The 20,828-nt window shown below is 38.7% G+C and overlaps 1 protein-coding gene and 1 pseudogene across 13 annotated transcripts in view; both read left to right on the top strand.

The window, feature by feature from the left end:
• The window catches only part of YAP1 (Yes1 associated transcriptional regulator), a 120,185-nt gene extending 116,477 nt beyond the window's left edge, over positions 1–3,708 (top strand). For all 13 annotated transcript variants that reach the window (XM_045817952.1, XM_045817950.1, XM_045817948.1 and 10 more), the window contains one exon: positions 18–3,708. In XM_045817952.1, the coding sequence (XP_045673908.1) occupies positions 18–256 (239 nt within the window). In that variant the 3' untranslated portion in view covers positions 257–3,708. The remainder of the gene's footprint in view (positions 1–17) is intronic.
• A 14,139-nt stretch (positions 3,709–17,847) lies between these two features.
• LOC123805378 lies at positions 17,848–18,236 on the top strand (annotated as a pseudogene).
• Positions 18,237–20,828: the final 2,592 nt, after the last annotated feature.

Here is a 20,828-nt window from a genome sequence, read left to right as displayed (position 1 = left end):
TTCTTTGTTCCAACTAGGTGATACTATCAACCAAAGCACCCTACCCTCACAGCAGAATCGTTTTCCAGACTACCTTGAAGCCATTCCTGGGACAAATGTGGACCTTGGAACACTGGAGGGAGATGGAATGAACATAGAAGGAGAGGAGCTGATGCCAAGTCTTCAGGAAGCTTTGAGTTCTGACATCCTTAATGACATGGAGTCTGTTTTGGCTGCCACCAAGCTAGATAAAGAAAGCTTTCTTACATGGTTATAGAGCCCTCAGGTAGACTGAATTCTAAATCTGTGAAGGATCTAAGGAGTTAAGACACACATACCAGAAATTGTTAAAATAAGCCAGTTGCGATCTTCTGGCTGATACAGAAAAAGATGAACAAACGTCCAGCAAGATTCTTTCATCCACTATTTTGCTCTTCCTTGTCCATTGCTGCTGTTAATATATTGCTGACCTCTTTCATAGTTGGCCCTAAAGAATCAAAAAAACTTTTTGTTTCTTTTGCTATTGTAACTACTGTTTGTTTTGGGGGCTGGGGGAAGTGAGCCTGTTTGGATGATGGATGCCATTCCTTTTGCCCAGTTAGATGTTCACCAGTCATTTTAACAAATAGACTTGGAAGTCAAATGCTTCATGTCACAGCATTTAGTTTGTTTAAGCAATTATTTCTTAAGCTGCCTTTGGCCAGTGAAAAACATGACTTACTGGTCTGACAAGCCAAAAATGTTGTGTCTGATACTGAGTACTTAATGCTGATTTGGAGAGATAGCTGAAACCAAGGCTAAAGACTGTTTTATTTTCAGTGTTTGTTGTTTTTTCCTCCTAGTGCTATATCATTAGTCACATAGTGACCTTGATTTTATTTTAGGAGCTTATAAGGCATGAGACAATTTCCATAGAAATATATTAATTATTGCCACATACTCTAGTATAGGTTTTGGTGGGTTTCATTGTGGAATTGTTTTGCTTGGTTGGTTGGGGTTTTTTGGGTTTTGTTGTTATTGTTGTTGTTGTTTTCTGGAACCAAGGCAAATTACCATATTAGTGAATCTTTTTATCATTGTAGCTGGGACAATTATTGTAGTTTCTTTGGTAAAAATCTTCATTTCCTGATTTTTTTACCTTCTTATTTAAATCTTGATTTTCTGCTCTCTCTATATATATACCCCCACACACTTATAAGTTTATGTGATAGTGTAATAGCAGAATGTATTTTTTTTTTTAGGCTTCCCTATTTTCCAGTTTGTTTTAAAACGGTAGCTTTGAATGTATGCATTTAGAATACATGACTAATAGTTTATATTTCACAGGTAGTTTAAATCTGGTTGGGGCAGTCTACAGATGTTGGAGGTAGTTTAGTGTTCTAGAAAGAGCAGTTGTTATAGACAGTGCCTAAAGGAATAATGTATGTCTTCCGGGCACATAAGGAATATTATCTGATGAATTTGAAAAAAAAAAAAAACAACCAAGAAATGGCTTTATTTTCCCCTTATTACTCCCTTGGACTAATTATAAGTCACTGAGTAGGTTTATAATGTACATGACAAAAGTAAGCTTTATGTGGTCATTCACCTTCCTTTAGCTTTGGAAGTTTTATCTTCACCTTAGTTTTGAAAGTAAAGTCTAGTATTTTAGTCATCATTTATAATGAACACATTAAAGACTACATTGAAATATTGCCTATAAGACTGTTCTTACTTATAAGACTTGCTCCTACTTCTGTATAATGAGAATTGACCCTGGACAGTATAATACTGTAAGGTCATGCATTAGCTGGTAAAGTGATCAGATTAATAAATGTATATTGGTAGTTGAATTTAGCAAAGAAATATAGATAATCATGATTATACTTTTATTTTTACAGTAAGAGATATAACTAGAGTATGTGTCTACAGGACTCATAATGGTTTCCAAAGAGTATTTTTTAAAGGAAAAAAAATGAGCACGAGTCAACTCTTCAGTATAAGCTATGAAGCAATAGTTGGTTGTGAATTACAGTGGCACCAGCTAGTACCTTTGTGATTAAGGGTCTGTCAGTGTTTCTAGAGTAAGCCCTTATTTTCAAGGGTTTATATCAGGCATAAAATCTCTTTTCCTGGCTAAAACTGCTATGAAATGCCTCAGCTTGGAAAGATAGATTTTTTTTCTAATTACAAAATCTAAGTATTTTGACCCTTCAATTTAGAGTGCAAAAAAAGTTGGAAGTAAAGAAGTTTTTGTAGTATTTTCAGTGCTCAAAAAAAACAATCACTGTGTTGTATATAATGATTCATAGGTCAGTCACTCATAATAATTGACTCTAAGGTTTTTATTAAGAAAACAGCAGAAAGATTAAATCTTAAATTGAGTCTGAGGGAAAATGGCCACTGTGCAGATGCATTGATTTTTTTTTCTTTTTTTTAGAGCAATAATGAAATTCTACCTAGAATATATAATTGAGTACATGGATGATGTAGTATGTTGGGTTTTTTTACACTTGATCTTAGCCAAAAGGCGGAGAAGCGCACGCATGTTGGATTTTAAACGTGCAGAAGATCAAAGAGAGGAGTGCCTGTAATTTGCCAGTAAGCTGAAAATAAAGATTGTATCTTATATATCAGCAGACTAGCTCTAGATAAGGGAGAGGGAGGGGCGGGGTTGTGAAGACTTTAGTGGGATTTTGATAGAGAACTTTATAACTTTTTTCTTCAGTAAAAACTTATCTTGCTGTCAGTAAAGGCAGTTGTTCCTAATATTTCAAAGTATACCCACAAAATAAGAATATGGAGTTCTTCATTTCCCCTCGACTTTAATTTGCCCAGTTATACCTCAATGTTGTAGCAGCACTGTGGTAGCTGACATAGGCAGTGCTTGGTTCTTACACCCTCTGTACTGACCTAAGGGAGACCTAAGAGTCCTTTCTCTTTCTGAGTTTAATCACAGCCTCAGTGTGGTCTTGTTTTATGTCCTTGTTCCTAATGTAAATGTGTTTAACGGCTTCTTGGTTGTTTTGGGTAGCATTGGGTTAAGATTTTAACTGGGTATTCTTGAATTGCTTTTACAATAAACCAATTTTTATAATCTTTCAGTTTATCAGCTTTTTACATTTGTGTTCTTTTCAATTAGGGCTTCTAAGATCTACTTACAGTTCATGGAGCATATTGATATAGAATTTCAGATTTTCCAAAGCACTATTTGCTATAAAAACTATTTTCTAAATATAGTACCTTTTTAAAAAAGAACAAAGGAAGTAACTTTTATAAACAAATAATGTTGATGCCTCCTATATGGAACCTTGGCAGAAACACTGAAAATAATAGAAATTAATTGTGTGATTCATAATTCATACCAATCAGTGTTGACACTCAAACTGTGCAAAGTGGAGCCAATATCCAGTGACTAACAGCTTCGTAGCTTTTGCACATTTGAGAGGTGAGTGCTCAGATGAGTTTTATCTTCCGCCAGCATGTTTTTATAAGAATTGGGGGTGTGCCTATCCTAACAATTGTTTTCTGTATTTTGAAAAAATATTCTCCACATTTTAAATGTTTTATATTACAGAATTCTTTAATGCACACTTGTCAAATATATATATATAAAACCAATGTTACCTTTTTTGTTTTAGATGTAAGAGCATGCTCATCATGTTAGGTATTTACATAAATTGTTACATTATTTTTTATGTAATACCTTTTTGTTTGTTTATGTGGTTCAAATATATTCTTTAAACTCTTTTTTGTTGTTTTTAACAATTAATACATTTAAAACTTGGCTTTTCAGTGGACTTCCGATACAACAAGTTCTAGTGGTAAAAGAAAGTAAAAGGTAATTATAGTAGTAACTGGTACACAGATGACACTGAAGGTTAGGTTGGCATTTGGAACTTTCGAAGTACAGACACAATTCTTTGAACTTCATGGCCTATACTTGTCAGGTAGACCATCCCCGTTGATGACAGTGTAAACACAGTTGTCTCCATTCTTAAATTAATTACTACATGTACCAGCACAGAAGAAATGGAAGAATTTGACATGGTCTTTCAAAATAGCCTTTGGTTTTATTTCTCCCAAATATTGTCTCATGTTATCCGAAATATAACACATTGGTGAAAATCATCAGTTTTCTTTATAGTTAAAAGCGTTCACAAATTTAAGTGGTAGGTTCTGAACTTTGATTAAGGAATAGATTTGTCTTTGAAAATTATTTATGTGTGTATATAATATCTTTAATTATTGTGACAGATCAGTTTTGACAAAGCAAATCTGAAAACTATATAATTTCTTTTCAGTAGAAGAACACTCATATTGTAGAGCTTAAAATGTATTGTCTTCCTTGTCTTGTGCAGGATGTAGTGGTTGTATATCTTAGCTCAAAACTATCTTGCATCTGTAGGCAGTGCCCCTTATGTTGGATGGCTTAAAGCCCAGTTATCTTCATTCTGAGTCCTGTGAACCAGAATTGTACAACCTTTAGGTAAACTGACTTAACCTGATTTAGCATAATACTCAGAAGAATACAGAGGTGCACAAACTGTTAATATTTTGCCCACTCCTGTGTATTAATTCATATTTCAGAAGAAGAGCCTCTAGCGAGAACAAGGGACATTCTAAATATTTTTTTTAAAGATTTTATTTATTTTTTAGAGAGGGAAGGGAGGGAGAAAGAGAGAGAAATATCAATGTGTGGTTGCTGGGGGCCGTGGCCTGCAACCCAGGCATGTGCCCTGACTGGGAATTGAACCTGTGACACTTTGGTTCGCAGCCTGAGCTCAATCCACTGAGCTACGCCAGCCAGGGCGCATTCTAGATATTTGAGACGTATAGTAGTCTTTCTTAGAGCCTGATATTGAATAATTTACATAATGTTTTTCTTAGAAAGACAGACCCAAAACTAAAGTAAAACAGCTCAGTAAATGAATCGCCCAGCTGGTCTAAGCAGACAAATGTTTTTTCTAGAGAGAGAAAGAATAATAACTACCAATAAAAGGAAACCTAGATGGTAACTGCCAGCAAGGTCAGTTAGACCAGTGAGTCATGTTTAATACCCCCTGGTTTCCATCTTGTCAGCAGATGAGGTTTCAGAAGAAGAGCCGGCCCAAAGACCCCATGCATTTCCTTACCTCTTTAATGACAGCCAGACCTCCCTGGTCCTGGCAACTGTAATTATATTAGGTTTATATTCAATTATATTGAAAATCTGACTTTATTTGGCAGTTATGAGTAAATTCATGTGTTGTTGGAGTCAAACATGTTTTTGGTAGGGTATATGCCACATATTCCCTGTGCCACTTTAAATTGTTGGCATTTGGTCATTGTACTCTAATAATCATAAGAAGTTTGATAAAGTCTTCTGGTTAAAACTGTATTACTGAATTAGAAATCAGATGAGAATCCTGTGACATTGACCTGGTATCTGTGTGTTGCTTAAAGCAGTGTTTGGAGATAACTGAGCAAAGAGTTTACTGTAAAATTCCTAAACAGCTGATCTGGTGCTTGGATTAATGTAAAGCTATTAAAAACCAGAGTGCAATTTTATAAAATTGACATGGTTTATAAAAGTAAGCAACTGGACAGAGCTAGATTCTTAGTAAAAAGAACCTTTCTAAGAAACCACCAAAAAGGTAAGATTGAAACCAGGAGGATACCCTTCGTATATTTAAGGCTGCCGACTTATTTTTTAGGGTTGTGATACACCTTTATGTATCTTTATATCTTCATGTGTTGTCCCAAGCATATTTTGAGACCATTGTCCCCATGACCTTCATAGAATTTATATTTATCAATTAAACATCTTTTGGGTTTAATTTTCTTCGTGGGATATTATGAAACATCCCAGGTCCTTTTAAGGCTATTTGTTCAATTACAAATCAAGTTACTGTGTTACAGTGGGTTTACGCAAGCTTAAAATGATGTTCTGCTCTGTCTAGATCAGGAGTGTCCAACCTTTTGGCATCTCTGGGCCACACTAGAAGAACAGTTGTCTTGGGCCACACATTAAATAAATACACAAACAGTAATGAAAACTGATGAGCAAAAAAAAATAAGGTCCAACCATAAATTTCATGATATCCACCACCACCAATAAGCAAAAAAGTCCTCACATAATAACACAAGTTATGCAGCAGCTCTTTTGATAGTCTTCTAAAATCATCAAGCATGTCCCAAGTTTGTGATCACTAATATAGAAAATGTACATATCTAAGTAATAAAGCCTTTGCTTAGTTTTTGTCATTGGTTTTATTTATTTATTTATTTATTTTAATTATAAAAGTAAGAGAGGGCAACATAAAACCAGTGGGATGTTTGACATTTGAGAAACTAGTGCATCAATATCTGGTGTAATAGGAGTAGTTACAATTCTCAGTAAGTTTTCAAGATGCTCATCAGATATTTTGCTTCTAATTTTACTCTAAATGTGTTTCATTCTTGAAAATAGTTCCTCACAAATGTAGGGCTGCCAAATAGTGATGACATGAATAAGGCGTGATTGTGAAGCAAGAGATATTTGTCTCTGGGAAGACAGGACTTATAAAAGTCCAGTAAAGAGACATGATCATATTTTTCTTTAAGTAGAATGTCCAATTGCAGCTCTATGCACTCCATTTGAAAATTTTCAGGTAACATTTATGTCGGCTGAAAATTGAGTTGTGAATATAGCAAAGTATTGTTTTCCTGAAAATCTTGAAATCTATTTTCAAATTCTTGTATCAAATGGAAAAGCAAGGCTGCATATTTTTCACTGTTCACAGGACTGTGTTTAGCCAATGTGTCGAAATGCATAAAATTGTTTGCCTTAATTTGAGCTTGCCATAATTTCAGTTTCACTTGGAACGCTGTTGCGGTTTGTAACATGGTATTGGTAAGTCAGTTTTCACCTTGAAGATGTATGTTTAACTCATTTAAATGAGCAGTTAAATCCACTAAAAATGCTAAATCTGTAAGCCAGTTTTCATCATCTAAGTTCCAGCACAAATTTGTTTTTTGATACCATAAATGACTTGATAACATCGCAACTCATAAAATCTTTTCAATATTTGGCCTTGACTTAACTATCTTCCAAGAAGTAAATGGTGTCACCGTAGTCAGCTTCAGTACTTTTAAGGAATTTTTGGAATTGGTGATGATTTAATCCCTTGGCTCTTAACGAAATTCAGTCTTGATGATGATTTGCATGACATCATCTATTTCTAAAGCTTTTGTGCCTAAATTTTCTGATGTACTATGCAAAACATGAGTTTTGGGCAGCAATTGCACTGCCTTCTATTAATTTTACAAGTCCCTCTCTTTTACCCACCATCGTACAATGAGTAACTGTACCAGATATGCTAACAACGGACGAAGAAAGTCACTTGGATATATTTTTTACCACTTCGTGTAAATCTCTCGAGTTAGTTACATCTTTTAGTGGCACTAAAGAAGCCATTTCCTCAGTGACATATTTGTTATCAACGCATCTAATAAAAATGGCAAGTTGAGCCGCATCTGTAGCATCAGTGCCATCACCTGTCGCCAAAGCATAAAATTTTAAATTAGCAGCTTTACTCTCCAAACTTCTTTCAATAGATTTTCTTATTTCTTTGATTCTGGATATATTTTGGTGAAAAACTGATTTTAGAAATACCCCTTTTTTTCCAGGGCAAATTATATCTACCATACTTTCTATGCATTGCTTAATAAACTCACCATCAATAAAAGGTTTTGATTGTTTTGCTGCTAACAATGCTACCACATGACTAGCTTTTACAGTGAAATTCGCCCAAGTTGTAACTTTTCAAAAATATTTTTGTTGAGGAAACAGTTTTTTCAGTTCTGCTGTTTTGTCTTTACAACACAATCCTTCATATACATTGAATTTGGCAGCGTGTTTTTTGCGTATAATGTCTTTTCAAATTGCAGTCTTTGGAAACTTGCACAAATTCCCTGAAACTTAAGCAGAGTGCCTTATTATTTGCCTCAACAAAAAAGTAGTCATCTGTCCACTTTTCACCGAACAATCTTCCTTCATCTGTATTTTTTCTTTTGGGGGGTTCTTTTTTCTTTTGAGAAGCCATGTTGGGATTTAAAAAATAATAATATTAGATAAGGATCCTGGCTGGTGTGGCTCAGTGGATTGAGCACCAGCCAGCGAAATGAAAGGTCACCAGTTCATTTCCTTGTCATTGTATATGTCTGGGTTTGAGCCAGGTCCCCAGTTGGGGGTGTGCAAGAAGCAACCAATCCACGTTTCTCTCACATACCGATGTTTCCCTCTCTCCCTTCCCCTCTCTCTAAGAATAAATAAAACCTTTTAAAAATAATAGATAAGGGCCTTCATTTACTTCATTATGAAAATTAATTGACAGGAAAATAGAAAGCAAGGTTTGGGCCTTTCAAACAGCCCTCGTGGCTACTGATGCAGCATGAGGTGGAGGGACAGTTGTAAAGCTTGGTGGGCGATGTATAAGGTGCTGCTGAGGTGTGAAAGTACCTATAATAAAATCAAATAAGAATGCTTACCTGACTGCTAAATAACATCAAATGCCTAACGTTGCAATGGTAGGTTGAAATATCATTGATAATCACTGCCTCACTAAGTCACTATGAGCACATGTAATGTCTGATGGTGTCAGTTCTACTGTCCATGCTTGGAAGGTAACACACTGGAAGTCACAGACCATAAAACTGAAGCCATGCACATGTACAAGTAGCGGGGGTGTACATATGTTTATTTTATGTGACATTGTGACACAATCACAGAATAATCTCACTGTTTTAAGTAAATTTACAATTTTTTGTTGGGCTACATTCATAGCCATCCTGGGCCAGAGCCTAGGCACCCGTGGTCTAGACAGTTGTTAAATTCATATTCTTAAAGCTGTGGGTGAAATGGCAGAATCTGAGGAAAAAGCACTATTGCATTTCAGTTGAGTTCTATCTCCAAGAGCTGTTGAAAGCAGCTACTCTAAGCCAACATAGTGATGAATGTTGTAAAAAAACTTGGCTGAAGATCATCTCTCTTTAAGTAAACCTTGTAGCAACTTGTATTTAAGCACCTCTTTCTACTGCATAAACATATCTGCAGCCAGGATTCAAGAGGTCAGCAGGATCTAAATGATGGGTTGGAATATCACAACTGTATGATTCTGATCTCTGGGATGACCATGAATCAAGACCTTAGTTTTTATGAGAGACAAAAAGTCATACATGAGCACCCAGATCATAAGTAGCTTGAATTCATGCTGTGCAAAACCACTTGTACAGTATTTTCTGGTGTTTTCTCTGGGCACCAGGAAGTCTCTTGATCCCTATAAAATGATCTCAATGCAACTGGCCAGAGGAGAATGTGGACTTGAGATTTAGCTATCTTTTACAATCTAAGCCATGACCAACAATGTAGTTCTTCTGCATTCTAGGCCAAAGGGATTTGTGCAGAAGTCTACAATGAGACTTGGAGGAGAACAACATGAGCCCATAAACTGTCCAACAGAGAGATAGCTGATGACTCGCCAGGCATGTGTGTGTTAACCAGCTCAGAACTTTTTGAGGGCACATTGTTGATCTGGAAGGGAGTTGCAAGCCCTGGCCAAATTTGGAATATTGTTTAGGAAATTTAACACTGATTTGAACTAAAAAATAACTGTAGACCAAGTCCCTACCAGCATCCAAAGTCATTAAAGCAAGATCACTGAGGCCTGAATCTCTCCAACAGTTTCCCTGTTGTAGCAAGTTATTCCAATCATGTTGCTATCCCATTGCCATCATTTACTGTGTGACTTCAAACTAAAACTTCAATTAAGGGTAAAGTGAAAATGCTATAATGTACACCATCTCTGACACTGGTTATGAGGACCAAAACAAAATATAAGAGTAACTGGGGAACTGTTAACATACTTCAGAAGCAAAATTGTATTATTAACGTGCCCATGATTTTTCTGAGTATTGTTTAGAAACGTATTGAACAATTCAAAATTGTCCCTCAGACTTGAGTAGTGTACTCAGTCTTTGCACAGGTACAAGCCAGGCTCTGCCTTGCTCTCATTAGTATTGCACACCAAGTCATTTCCCTCCCCATTTTATGTAAGTATGCTGTTTATTTCAATAACAATGAATATTCTTAATGTTCAGCAATATTAAAATACACTTACTACCTTATTTGATCATACCAAATTCTGTAAGATGTAGTAGGTGTTATTATTACTAACTATGGGCCTCAAACCTAGGTCCAAATCCCACACTGGTTGTGAAGTAATTAGAAGTCAAGGGCGTAGCCCTTACCTGGGAAACGTGGGTACAACATGAACCATATTCATTGAGGCTCAACTGTATTTATTTATTGGCTCTTCCCTACCCTTTGTCCCCCGGTGGGTGGGACTTTGCTCTCCATGCAGAGGTTATCCTAGAAAGACTGCCACAACAATGATGGTGTTTTAATGGGTTACAAAGTCTGTCCAATTAAAAAACAAACAGAAAACATGTTCAACAAACACCCTGTCCAGTAATGCGTAACTCCCTCAAGTTGCTTACAAGATCGAAGAAATAAGACTGTTAACTGCTGAAGAGTAGTCCATATGACGTACCAAGAGAGAATTGTCTATAGACAGATTTCCTCCTGGGATGATTACGAAAAGCCTCATACAGATTGTATCAGAGTGGGCGTTGAATGGTTATGACTCACCAACAGAAGTGGTGTTAGAGGAAGGGAAAGCCACAGAACAGGAAAACACTATGTGAGAATGGGGAGTATTTCAATTGGGCTGGGCTGTAAATCTCCAGTGGATTAACCCATTCGACAAATACTCGAGTGTCTTACTGTGCCAGGCACTCTTCCAGGCCCTGAGAACACAGTAATGAACAAAACAGACACAAACCCCTACCTTCTTGGAGTTTGGTACACACCTGATGATAATAGTTAATATGACTGATGACAGATGATAGGAGTTGATATGTATGGAGCACTCGCTGTATGCCAGCCACTTCAGTGGATTAAATCGTTTAATCCTGGCGAAAACCCAGTGAGGTAGGTACTGTCATAGGTTTGCAGGTAAGAAAATTGGCATAAAGGTCACACATCTCTGAGTAGTGAATTTGGGCAGTCTGGTTCTAGAACTTGACCTCTTACCACCATGTGCTGAGTGAGAAATTTGAATAATAGAAATGTTAGGAGGTCTTTTAAAGAGGACAGTACTATCAAAAAGTATTTAAAGTATAAGCTATAGAGTCAAATTTTAGGAAAATTATGATTGAACTTACCTAAAGGGTTAACAAAAATGCGCTGGATATACAAGTGAAGGGAGAAGTACGTATATGGATATATCCAAGATGTTAACAGTGAACTCAGGGTACCTTTGGTTTGCTCCCATAATACTCCCATGATGCTGATATAACCCGCCAGGTAGAAAACAGGAACGGGATGATTTTGAAGGCAACCGAATTGGTTTCCCCAATAGTATAATCAAACATCTGCTCAGGCAGTGAATTACTATAGAATTGAAACAATTCTATTAATACAGAGGTAGAAATTAGGAAAGCTCTTATCTGAGCAGATTCTTTTATGACATTTATATCAAGCAAAGAAAAACTATGGAAAATCTAATCTCGTGAGGCCATCAAGATCAGTTACTCCAAGGCTGTGAGCCCATTTGGCGTTGGGGGGCGGTTGGGTGATCATTGAACAAGGATGGACCGACTAGAAGACCTAAAGAAAACTGAGGTTATAGTCTGCCTATCAGCAAGAGTAGTACCTCCATATGGGCTAAAGCAAAAATCCAGTCTGAGCCGTTCTGCATTGCCCATGAGAAGAGATGTAATATTGACACTTGAGTGCTGTGCCAACATCTGAGCTGGTGTGCAGTAACCGCAAACCAGTATGAGCAGAGGTGACACTTGGAAAGTATCTTAAAGTACTACCTATTCATCTGCTTCTGTGCGGCTCACTGGAGACCAGTGGCAGCACAAAGATCAACAGAGTCGAGTGTGTGATGTGAAGACAGGTAGTCCCAGAAGACCTCAAAACAGCTGCCTATGGCAGAATCACAAAGGGAACTCGGACCTCAGTGGCGCAGTGTTGACAGGTTCCTACAACCCTTCACAACTCACCCCTCCAGAGAGGGATCAGTCCCGAAGGAATTGGGACTTCTCTCCTTTCAGGGAGAAACTGCATCATGCCATAAAGAAGGCAAATGAATTTGGAAAGGGAGACTAAAACAAATACCAGAGAGTAAACCAATCTGTGCAGGAGAAACTATTACTTTATTCAGTCAGTATATAGAACACCCGCTAGATATTCTGCTGGGTGGGGCGTTACAGCGATGAACAGGACAACACCCCTGCCCTCATGGAACTTACCGTTTTAGGAGAGAAGCCAGCCTGAAATGTTTCAGTTATCTAACTATGATTTCGGTCATTGTTAACCTACAACATGTTTGGGAGCCATGAGAATGTGTAGAGACCTAACCTGGGCAAGGGAGTAAAGGGGAGGCTTCTCTGAGGAGGAGACATAGTGTAGGGAAAGAGAGCTGGTTGGGAGATGAGGCAGGGAGCTTGTCATGTCAGGCAGATGGAACAGCATGTCCTCACAATCTACAGATGGAAAGAAACTTCTATCAGCCCTGAAGAAACTACAAACAAAAATCAAAGCCTGGTGTAACTGGAGCACAGTGAGAAGAGCATGAGGTAGATAGAGCTGGCTCAGCAGGGCTCTTCAGCCACGCTGAGGATTTGCAATTCAATCCTAGCAGCGATGGAATGTCACCGAAGTTGCAATGAACGTAGGGATGAATATATCTTTTTGAATCCGTGTTTCAGGGTTTCTTTGGATATATACCTGGAACCAGAATTGCTGAGTTATTAAGGCAGTTCCATTTTTAATTTTCTGAAGAAACACCATACTGTTTTCCATAGTGGTTGCACCAATTTGCACTTCTGCCAATTGTACACAAGGGTTTCCTTTTTTCCACATCCTTGCCAACACTTGTTGATTTATTGATGATAGCCATTCTGACAGGTGTGAGATGATATCTCATTGTGGTTTTAATTTGCATTTCTGTGATGATTAATGGTGTTGAGAATCTTTTCATATGTCTATTGGCTATCTGTATGTCCTCTTTGGAGAACTGTCTGTTCAGGTCCTCCGCCCATTTTTTAATTGAATATTTGTGGGGGTTTTGGCACTAAGTAGTATGAATTCTTTATAAATTTTGGATATGAATCCCTTATCAGATGTATTAATGGCAAATATGTTCTCCCATTCAGTAAACTTTCTTTTCATGTTGTTGATGGTTTCCTTTGCTATGCAATAACCTTTTAGTTTGATGTAGTCCCATTTGTTTATTTTTTCTGTTGCTTCTCTTGCCCAAGTATAGCATTATTTACAATAGCTAAAAAATAGAAGCAACCCTAGTGCCCATCAACAGACAAGTGGATCAAAGGCTCTGGTACAGCCCTGGCTGGTGTGGCTCAGTGGATTGAGCACCAGCCTGTGAACCAAAGGGTCCCTGGTTCAATTCCCAGTCAGGACACATGCCTGGGGTACAGGCTAGGCCTCCAATAAGGGGTATGCAAGAGGCAACCACACATTGATGTTTCTCTCCCTCTCTTCCTTCCCCTCTTTCTAAAATTAAAAACATAAAATCTTTAAAAAATCAAAAGACTGACCATCTTTTTTAAAAAAAAAGTGTGGTACATATATACAATGGGATATTATTTGGCCGTGAAAAGGAATGAAATGTTACCTTTGCAACAACATGGATAGACCTACAGGGTATTATACTAAGTGAAATAGGTCAGACAATGACAAATAGCATATGATTTCACTTATATATGGAATATAAAGAACCAAATAAACAAAAAAGAAACAGACTCACAGATGTAGAGAACAAACTGATGGTTGCCAGAGGGGAGGAAGGTTGGAGGGGCTGGGTGAAGGGACTATGAAGTACAAATTAGTAGTTACAAACTAGTCACAGAAATGTAAAGTTCAGCAAAGGGAGCATAGTCAATACTGTGATGACTATGTACGATGCCTGGTGGGTACTTGAATTGTTGGGGGATCTCTTCATCTAACCACAATGCTATCTACCTGAAACTATATGAAACAATATTGAAAGTTAACTGTAATTGATAAAATAGAAAAGGAAGTCATTGAAGTTTTACGTAAGAGGGATAATACAACCATGATAGGATGCTTAGAAGATTCCTCTAGCTGCCGTGTGACACTGAACTATCGGGCAGGCAGGTGTAGTACAGGGGACCAGTTGGGAAACTACAGTGGTAGTCCCTGAGAGAGGTGATGCTGACTAGCACTGGGGTTGTGGCTGTGTAGGGAGCAGATGAAAGCAACAGGCTCTATCATTGAGTAGGTGTCCAAGAGAAAAGAGGGGTGTAAAACAATAGAGGCAGAGGAGGTTTAGGGGTAAAATATTTCCAACAAAATATGTATTGGGTTAAGTGCAGATGAACATTAAAGGCTGCTGCCTGGCCCAAAGAGTGGCTGCTGCTCTGTTAATCCTGTGTTTTTTTGAAGGGCAGTGGATTTAGATGAAGTTAATGGGCAACTCGTGAGTATATCTGATCTCTTTCAACTCGAACATGACAATCAGGAAACTCCCCAAGTACAAGACCAGTCCACGATGCCTCTGGAGAAGAACAAAACCAAAGGGAACCAAAGCAAACATACAACAATCCCAAATGCACAACTGGATTTAAAAGATTTGTCACTTCACTATTTTTAAATGCAGGTCAAATCTCATTAGAACATCTCTGCACATGGTTAAAATAATCCCTGGTCCTACCCAAAGATTCTCATTTAAAATAATGTAAGTACAACAGAATGTTGGCAATTCTATCATTTCATCTCTAACAGGAATCGACCTCATTTTCCCATTGATTTTGTGAATTTTTAAATTAACTGGACTGCCATGTGTGTTTGATTAGCACTTCACACCTTGTTTACAATGTGGGGGAGGGGAACTGCTATTGGCATCTGTTCAGTTGTTCTGATGAGCTGCCAGGCTGAGAAACCTCCCGTGATTGGGAAAACTGGGCCAAAGGCCAGGCTGACTGAGTGAAATGTCAGATGGTCTTTTTTTTTTCCTAAAAGAAACATCCCAAAGTATGACCTGGACTCCTAAAGCTCTCATTACTCCCAGAACTAGCATTCAAGAAAGATGATTCCATAGCATTGTTCTTCCTCTGGACTACGGTATAAATGGCAATGGTTTCCAAGACCACTTATTCAACACACACAGCTGCTAAACTATTCAGAGCTGATGAAACAACCTCCCTAGCACCACCCCAGGCAAGGGGAGGCTTCGTGGGGCATTGGTGGGGCGAGAGCCTTGATGGTCAGTTGGGCAGGGCAGGCAGGAATGGGCCCACGCAGTCATGATTAGGGAGCCTGATCTACCAGGGCCATAGAAGCAGACAAGATGGAGTAAGACAGGGTTCATCTGGATTTCAAAACCAGAGAATAGAACTCTCGAGGGAAGAATGAGACCCAGAAGGCTGAAGAGACTTGCTCAAAGAGCCTGGAACAGAACCTTAGACTTTTGACTCCCAGTCAGTTTATCGTGTAAATACCTTGATGAAAACTCACAGAGTCAAAATTATTCTCAAAAACTTTAACTGCCTATACAGTCGACCCTAGAACAACATGAGTTTGAAGCAGGCTGGTTCACTTATACACAATTATTTTTCAATAAATATGTATAATATTGTAAATGTATTTTGTCTCATGTTTTTTAAAGATTTTATTTATTTATTTATTTTTAGAGAGAGGGGAGGGGAGGGAGAAAGAGAGAGAAACGTGGGTGTGTGAGAGAAACACCAATCTGTTGCCTCTCCCACACCCCCAACTGGGGATTTGGCCCACAACCCAGACATGTGCCCTGACTGGGAATCGAACCAGAGACCTTTCAGCAATGACCGGCAGTCAATCTGCTGAGCCACACAAGCCAGGGCTCATATGATTTTCTTAACATTTTTGCTTCTCTAGCTTACTTTATAAGAATACAGTATATAATACATATAGCACAAACTATGTGTTAATTGTTCATGTTGTCAATAAGGCTTTTGGTCAACAGTAGGCTATATTAGTAGTTAAGTTTTGGGGAAATCAAAAGTTTATGTGGATTTTCTACTACGCAAGGGGTTGGCACCACTAACCCCAGCATTGTTCATGGGTTAACTGTATTGTACATACTGTAGCAAGATGCTCACACTTTGGAAGACACTTAGGACTAAAAAGGTGGAAGGAAAAGCAGACCCAGATCGCCTGTTTCAGGCTTATTCTGGGGCCGTTGAATACTGAGTGGAAGGTCCATGGAATCACCCAAGCTTTTAAAATAGTATTTCTCTCTTGCTGCCTCTCCTCTTTGTCTTCAGCGTATATGGTTTAATTTATGTAAGTTAAATGAGTGGTAAGGTGCCCGGTGGTCAGGAATTGTACTGACTACTACTACTACTAATGAAATGGCAATTAAACTATTAACAGCGGAATGTATGCCACCAGGCACCCAGGCACTATTCTAAGAGGTTTACTAACTCATTTAATACCCATGATGAATAAGCAAGCACGTGCCCTGCTTTTAAAGATCTCCTTGTTCTTTAAACCGAGGAAGTGGTTCTAAATCATGGTTGAATATTAGAACCTCTTGAGGAGTTTTTAAAACATCATGGTGTATGTGCTTCCATCCCAGAGACTATGCTTTAATTGGACAGGGAGAGAGCCTGAGCATCACGTTTGCTCAGAGCTCTCCAGATAACTGTGTGTGCAGCCAGGATTGAGAACCACTGAGCCAGGGTAAAGGAGGCAGACAGGTAAACTGGCAGGGACAGGTGAGTGTGCCCTGTTTGTTAAGGGAGACCACAGGTAGGACATCTGACCCAGATATGAAGGGTCAGGAAGAGATTCTCAGAGTAAGTGTAATGTGACAAAAGTCATACTAGGCCTATCACTGACCAATGTGTGTTCAAGGAGAGTTTCTGTTTCCTTCATGATTCTTTGACTCACAGCTACCCAGGTGGCCCTGTCCCAGACAGAACCTTTCAGTTATGAAGACTCTAAGCCAGCCTTGACTGGGGTGGCTCAGTTGGTTAAGCATCTTCCCACAAAGCAAAAGGTTGCCAGTTGGATTCTGGCCAGGGCACATGCCTGGGTTGCGACTCAGTCTCTGGTTAGGAGTGTATGAGAGGCAACTGGTCCATGTTTTTCTCACGTAGCGATGTTTCTCTACCTCTCTTTCTCCCTCCCTTCTTCTCTCTAAAAATAAACAAGTACAATCTTTTTAAAAAAAGACTCTGAGACAGTTATGGTCAAACTAGCACTCCTGAGGGTAAATTTTCCCCACATGAAGCCAGGCACTGGTTTCCACACCCAGCAGGGGGTGACTTTCTCTGCAGGGCTCGAGGTTCAGCAGTGGAGCCTCTGTCCCCAGCAGGGACTGATCAGAACTGGGAATTGGGAGAAGGGAGCCAGCCCGTTTGAAGAACCTTCCATTTTTGGCATAAACCTCCATAATTCAGCATAATCGTTAGGGTACGGGTTGAGGTATTGACTACAGGGTTCCTGAATGATATTAAAGCTACACAGTAGATCAAGTGGATTTTTATGCTAATTTGGTGCTTGAGAGCTATTCATAATAATTGCTTTTGGTGTGTAAATTCATTCTGGTTCCAAATAAGCAACTGGCAAAGATCTCTTAGAATATAATCCAGCTATGGAAATTGAGTCTATATAGTATACATTATAATCCAAGATATTAATCAGAGCTGATAAAGCAAGTAGATATGCAATATAAAATATATTTATTTTAACATACACATTAGGCCCTTTCTCGGTCCCCTGCCAACTTGGCAGCTGGTCTTTGTTGGGGGCGATCCCTCACCAGAGGCAGGAAGATGGTGGCCACAAAGAAGACAAAAAAGCCTCTGGAGCTGATCAACTCTGGGCTCCTACTTGTTATGAAAAGGGGAAAGCACGTGCTGGGGTACAGGAAACTCTGAAGATGATCGGAGAAGGCAAAGCGAAACTGGTCACCCCGGCCAACAACTGTCCAGCCTGGAGGAGCCCTGAAACGGAGTGCTATGCCATGTTGGCCGGGACTGGGGTCCACCACACACTGGCAATGGTACTGAACTGGGCACAGCGTGTGGAAAATACTGGAATGTGCACACTGGCTATCATTGATCCAGGCGATTCTGGTATCATTAGAAGCATGCCAGAACAGGCTGGTGAAGAGGAAGACATGCAAAATTTTTCTGTAATAAAACTGGCCATCCCAGGCTGATGTGGCTCAGTGGATTGAGCACGGGCCTGCAAAGCAAAGGGCTGCTGGTTTGATTCCTAGTCAGGGCACATGCCTGGGTTGTGGGCCAGGTCCCTAGTGGGGGATGTGTGAGAGGCAACCACACATTCATGTTTCTCTCCCTCTCTGTAAAAATAAATAAATAACATCTTTTAATAAATAAATAAATAAATAAAATCCATATTTGGCCTAACTACATCAATATGTTATACACTACATTGTTTAACATGTGCAATAAAATCGGAGAAGAGTGCTGGATTAAAATTTATTAAAATTTTATTTGAAAATATTTGACAAACTGACCAAAACTAAACTCTTTAGGCTTTCTTTCCACTGATATCTTTTGAACATGTTGAAAGGAAACCACCCACCAATGACAAGGATGCAACCCCTGGCCTCACGGAGAACGGCCTTCCTGCCTGAAGGTGAGATGCAGGATGTGCAGTTTCTCTGAGTGGCAACACCGCAGGGGAACTCGGAGCCCAGGGACCGAAAGAAAAGTGATGGAAGACCCCAACTGAAGTTTCTAGCAAGATTGCTGGTAGGTTCCACTTGTAGGGGTTTATCCTAAGAAAATAATCAAGGATTTGTGCAAAGATTTAGCAAAATAAGCACAAGTTCTATGGGAATAATTTATTTTTCCAAAAATGGGAGCTCAGTTAAATTAATTACATTATATCCGTAAAATGAAGTATTCTACAACTATTGTGAATGAGGTTGAAGAAGCATATGGATTGAGATGGAAAGATATTTATGATATTCTATACTCCAATGAAAGGGAAAGTTACAAAATTATGTTGTTAGAGATTAACTTCATGACTAACATAAAGCAGCCATTCAACAAATATTGAGTAGCAAAACAATATTATACACATATCTCTTTTTGTTGAAAAACTAGGTAAATATATTTTTTAGAGAGAATTGTGTATATTAAAGTGGTTACAAACATTATCTCTGATTGGCACAATCATATGTGACTTTTATTCTTTTTTATTTATCTCTGGTCACTTTTTTACAATGGGCATATATTACTATCGTTAAGTTAAAATAAAAATATAAAAGCTTTGGACTTGTGATATATAAGTCACTACAGCCTGATGTCTTTGAGTGGGTGATATTCCTTCAGGGAATTCGTATTTCCGAAGGCCTGTAAACAGATGCATCTCCAGTCTGAAACTTTGTTCATCACTTGCTTTAAGTACAATAATTGTGATTATATCTGGTAAAGTTGTTTTTAAAACTTTTGGATATTTTAGGGTGATGAATTCTTAAAAATTTTTTTAAATTTATTGATTTGACAGAAAGAACAAAAGAAAAACATCAGTTTGTTGTTCCACTTATTTATGTATTTATTGGTTGCTTCTTGTATGTGCTCTAACCAGGAATTGAACCCCCAACCTTGGCATATGGGAACAGTGCTCTAACCAACTGAGCTACCTTGCTAAGGCACCAGGTGATGAATTCTTTATGGTACTATAATGGAACAACAAATCAATGTTTCTCTCTTTCTCCTTCCCATCCTTTCTTCTCTTTCTAAAATCAGTTAATAATAAAATAAGTAAATAAAGTAATTATTGATAGGTATATTTATTGCCATTTTATTATTCATATTTTTTATCTTTTTTCTTCTCTTTCTTGAAGAATACCCTTTTAAAATTTTTATCCTGTTCTAATTGGGTATTTTTTGCTTCTTTATCTTCCAATTCACTGATTTAATTCCCTACTTCATCCACTCTAGTGTTGATTCTCTGCAATGTGGTCTTCATTGGATTTACTGTATTCTTCATTCATGACTGGTTCTTTTGTATGTTTTCTAGCTCCATTTTTATGTTTCTTATCTCTTTGTTGAACTTTTAAGTTCATCTACTTTTCCCCTAAATTCAAAGAGCATCCTTATAACTAGTGTTTTGAACTCTGCATCTGATACATTGCTTGTCTGAATTTTGTTTAGTTCTTTTTCTGGAGTTTTGTTCTGTTCTTTCATTTGGGAAATGTTTCTTTGTCTCCTCATTTTGGCTGTCTCCCTGTGTTTGGTTTTACGTATTAGGTAGAGCTGCTACATCTCTCAGTCTTGGTAAAGGGGCCGTATGTTGTAGGCGTCCTGCAGGGAGGGCTCAGTGGCACAGCCTCCCTCGTCACCTCAGCTGAGTGCTCCAGGTGTGCCCTCTCCTTCTCTCCCCACTTGGGCTGGGTGCACTGTCCTGTTGCAGTCAAGCCTGGATTGCTGTTGGCATATCAATGGGAAGGATTTATTCCCAATCCAATGGGAGGTGAGGACTGGCTTCAACTACAGTTGACCACCAGATGTGCTGGCTCTGGGAGCTCCGGGAAGCTGCAGGCCAAGATCAGTCCTCATCTATGCCATCCCTGGGGCCACCAAGCATGAGCTACAGAGTGTTCTGCAGTGGGCTGCTACTTTTGCTGAACTTGGAGGTACACAGAAGAGGCCAAGCTGCAAACCAAGGCCGGCTGTTGCCAGTGCCAAGGCCTGAGGCCACTTAGCAAGAAGTATGGGGTATGCTGAAGCTCAGTGCTGCTTGGCTGGGTTTGTGAACCCTTGAAAGAGTTTAGGAA

Source organism: Phyllostomus hastatus, unplaced genomic scaffold (assembly GCF_019186645.2).
Source record: "Phyllostomus hastatus isolate PE091 unplaced genomic scaffold, TTU_PhHast_1.1 phas_scaffold_317, whole genome shotgun sequence".
NCBI lineage: Eukaryota > Metazoa > Chordata > Mammalia > Chiroptera > Phyllostomidae > Phyllostomus > Phyllostomus hastatus.
This window is presented reverse-complemented; position numbering and strand designations above follow the sequence as displayed.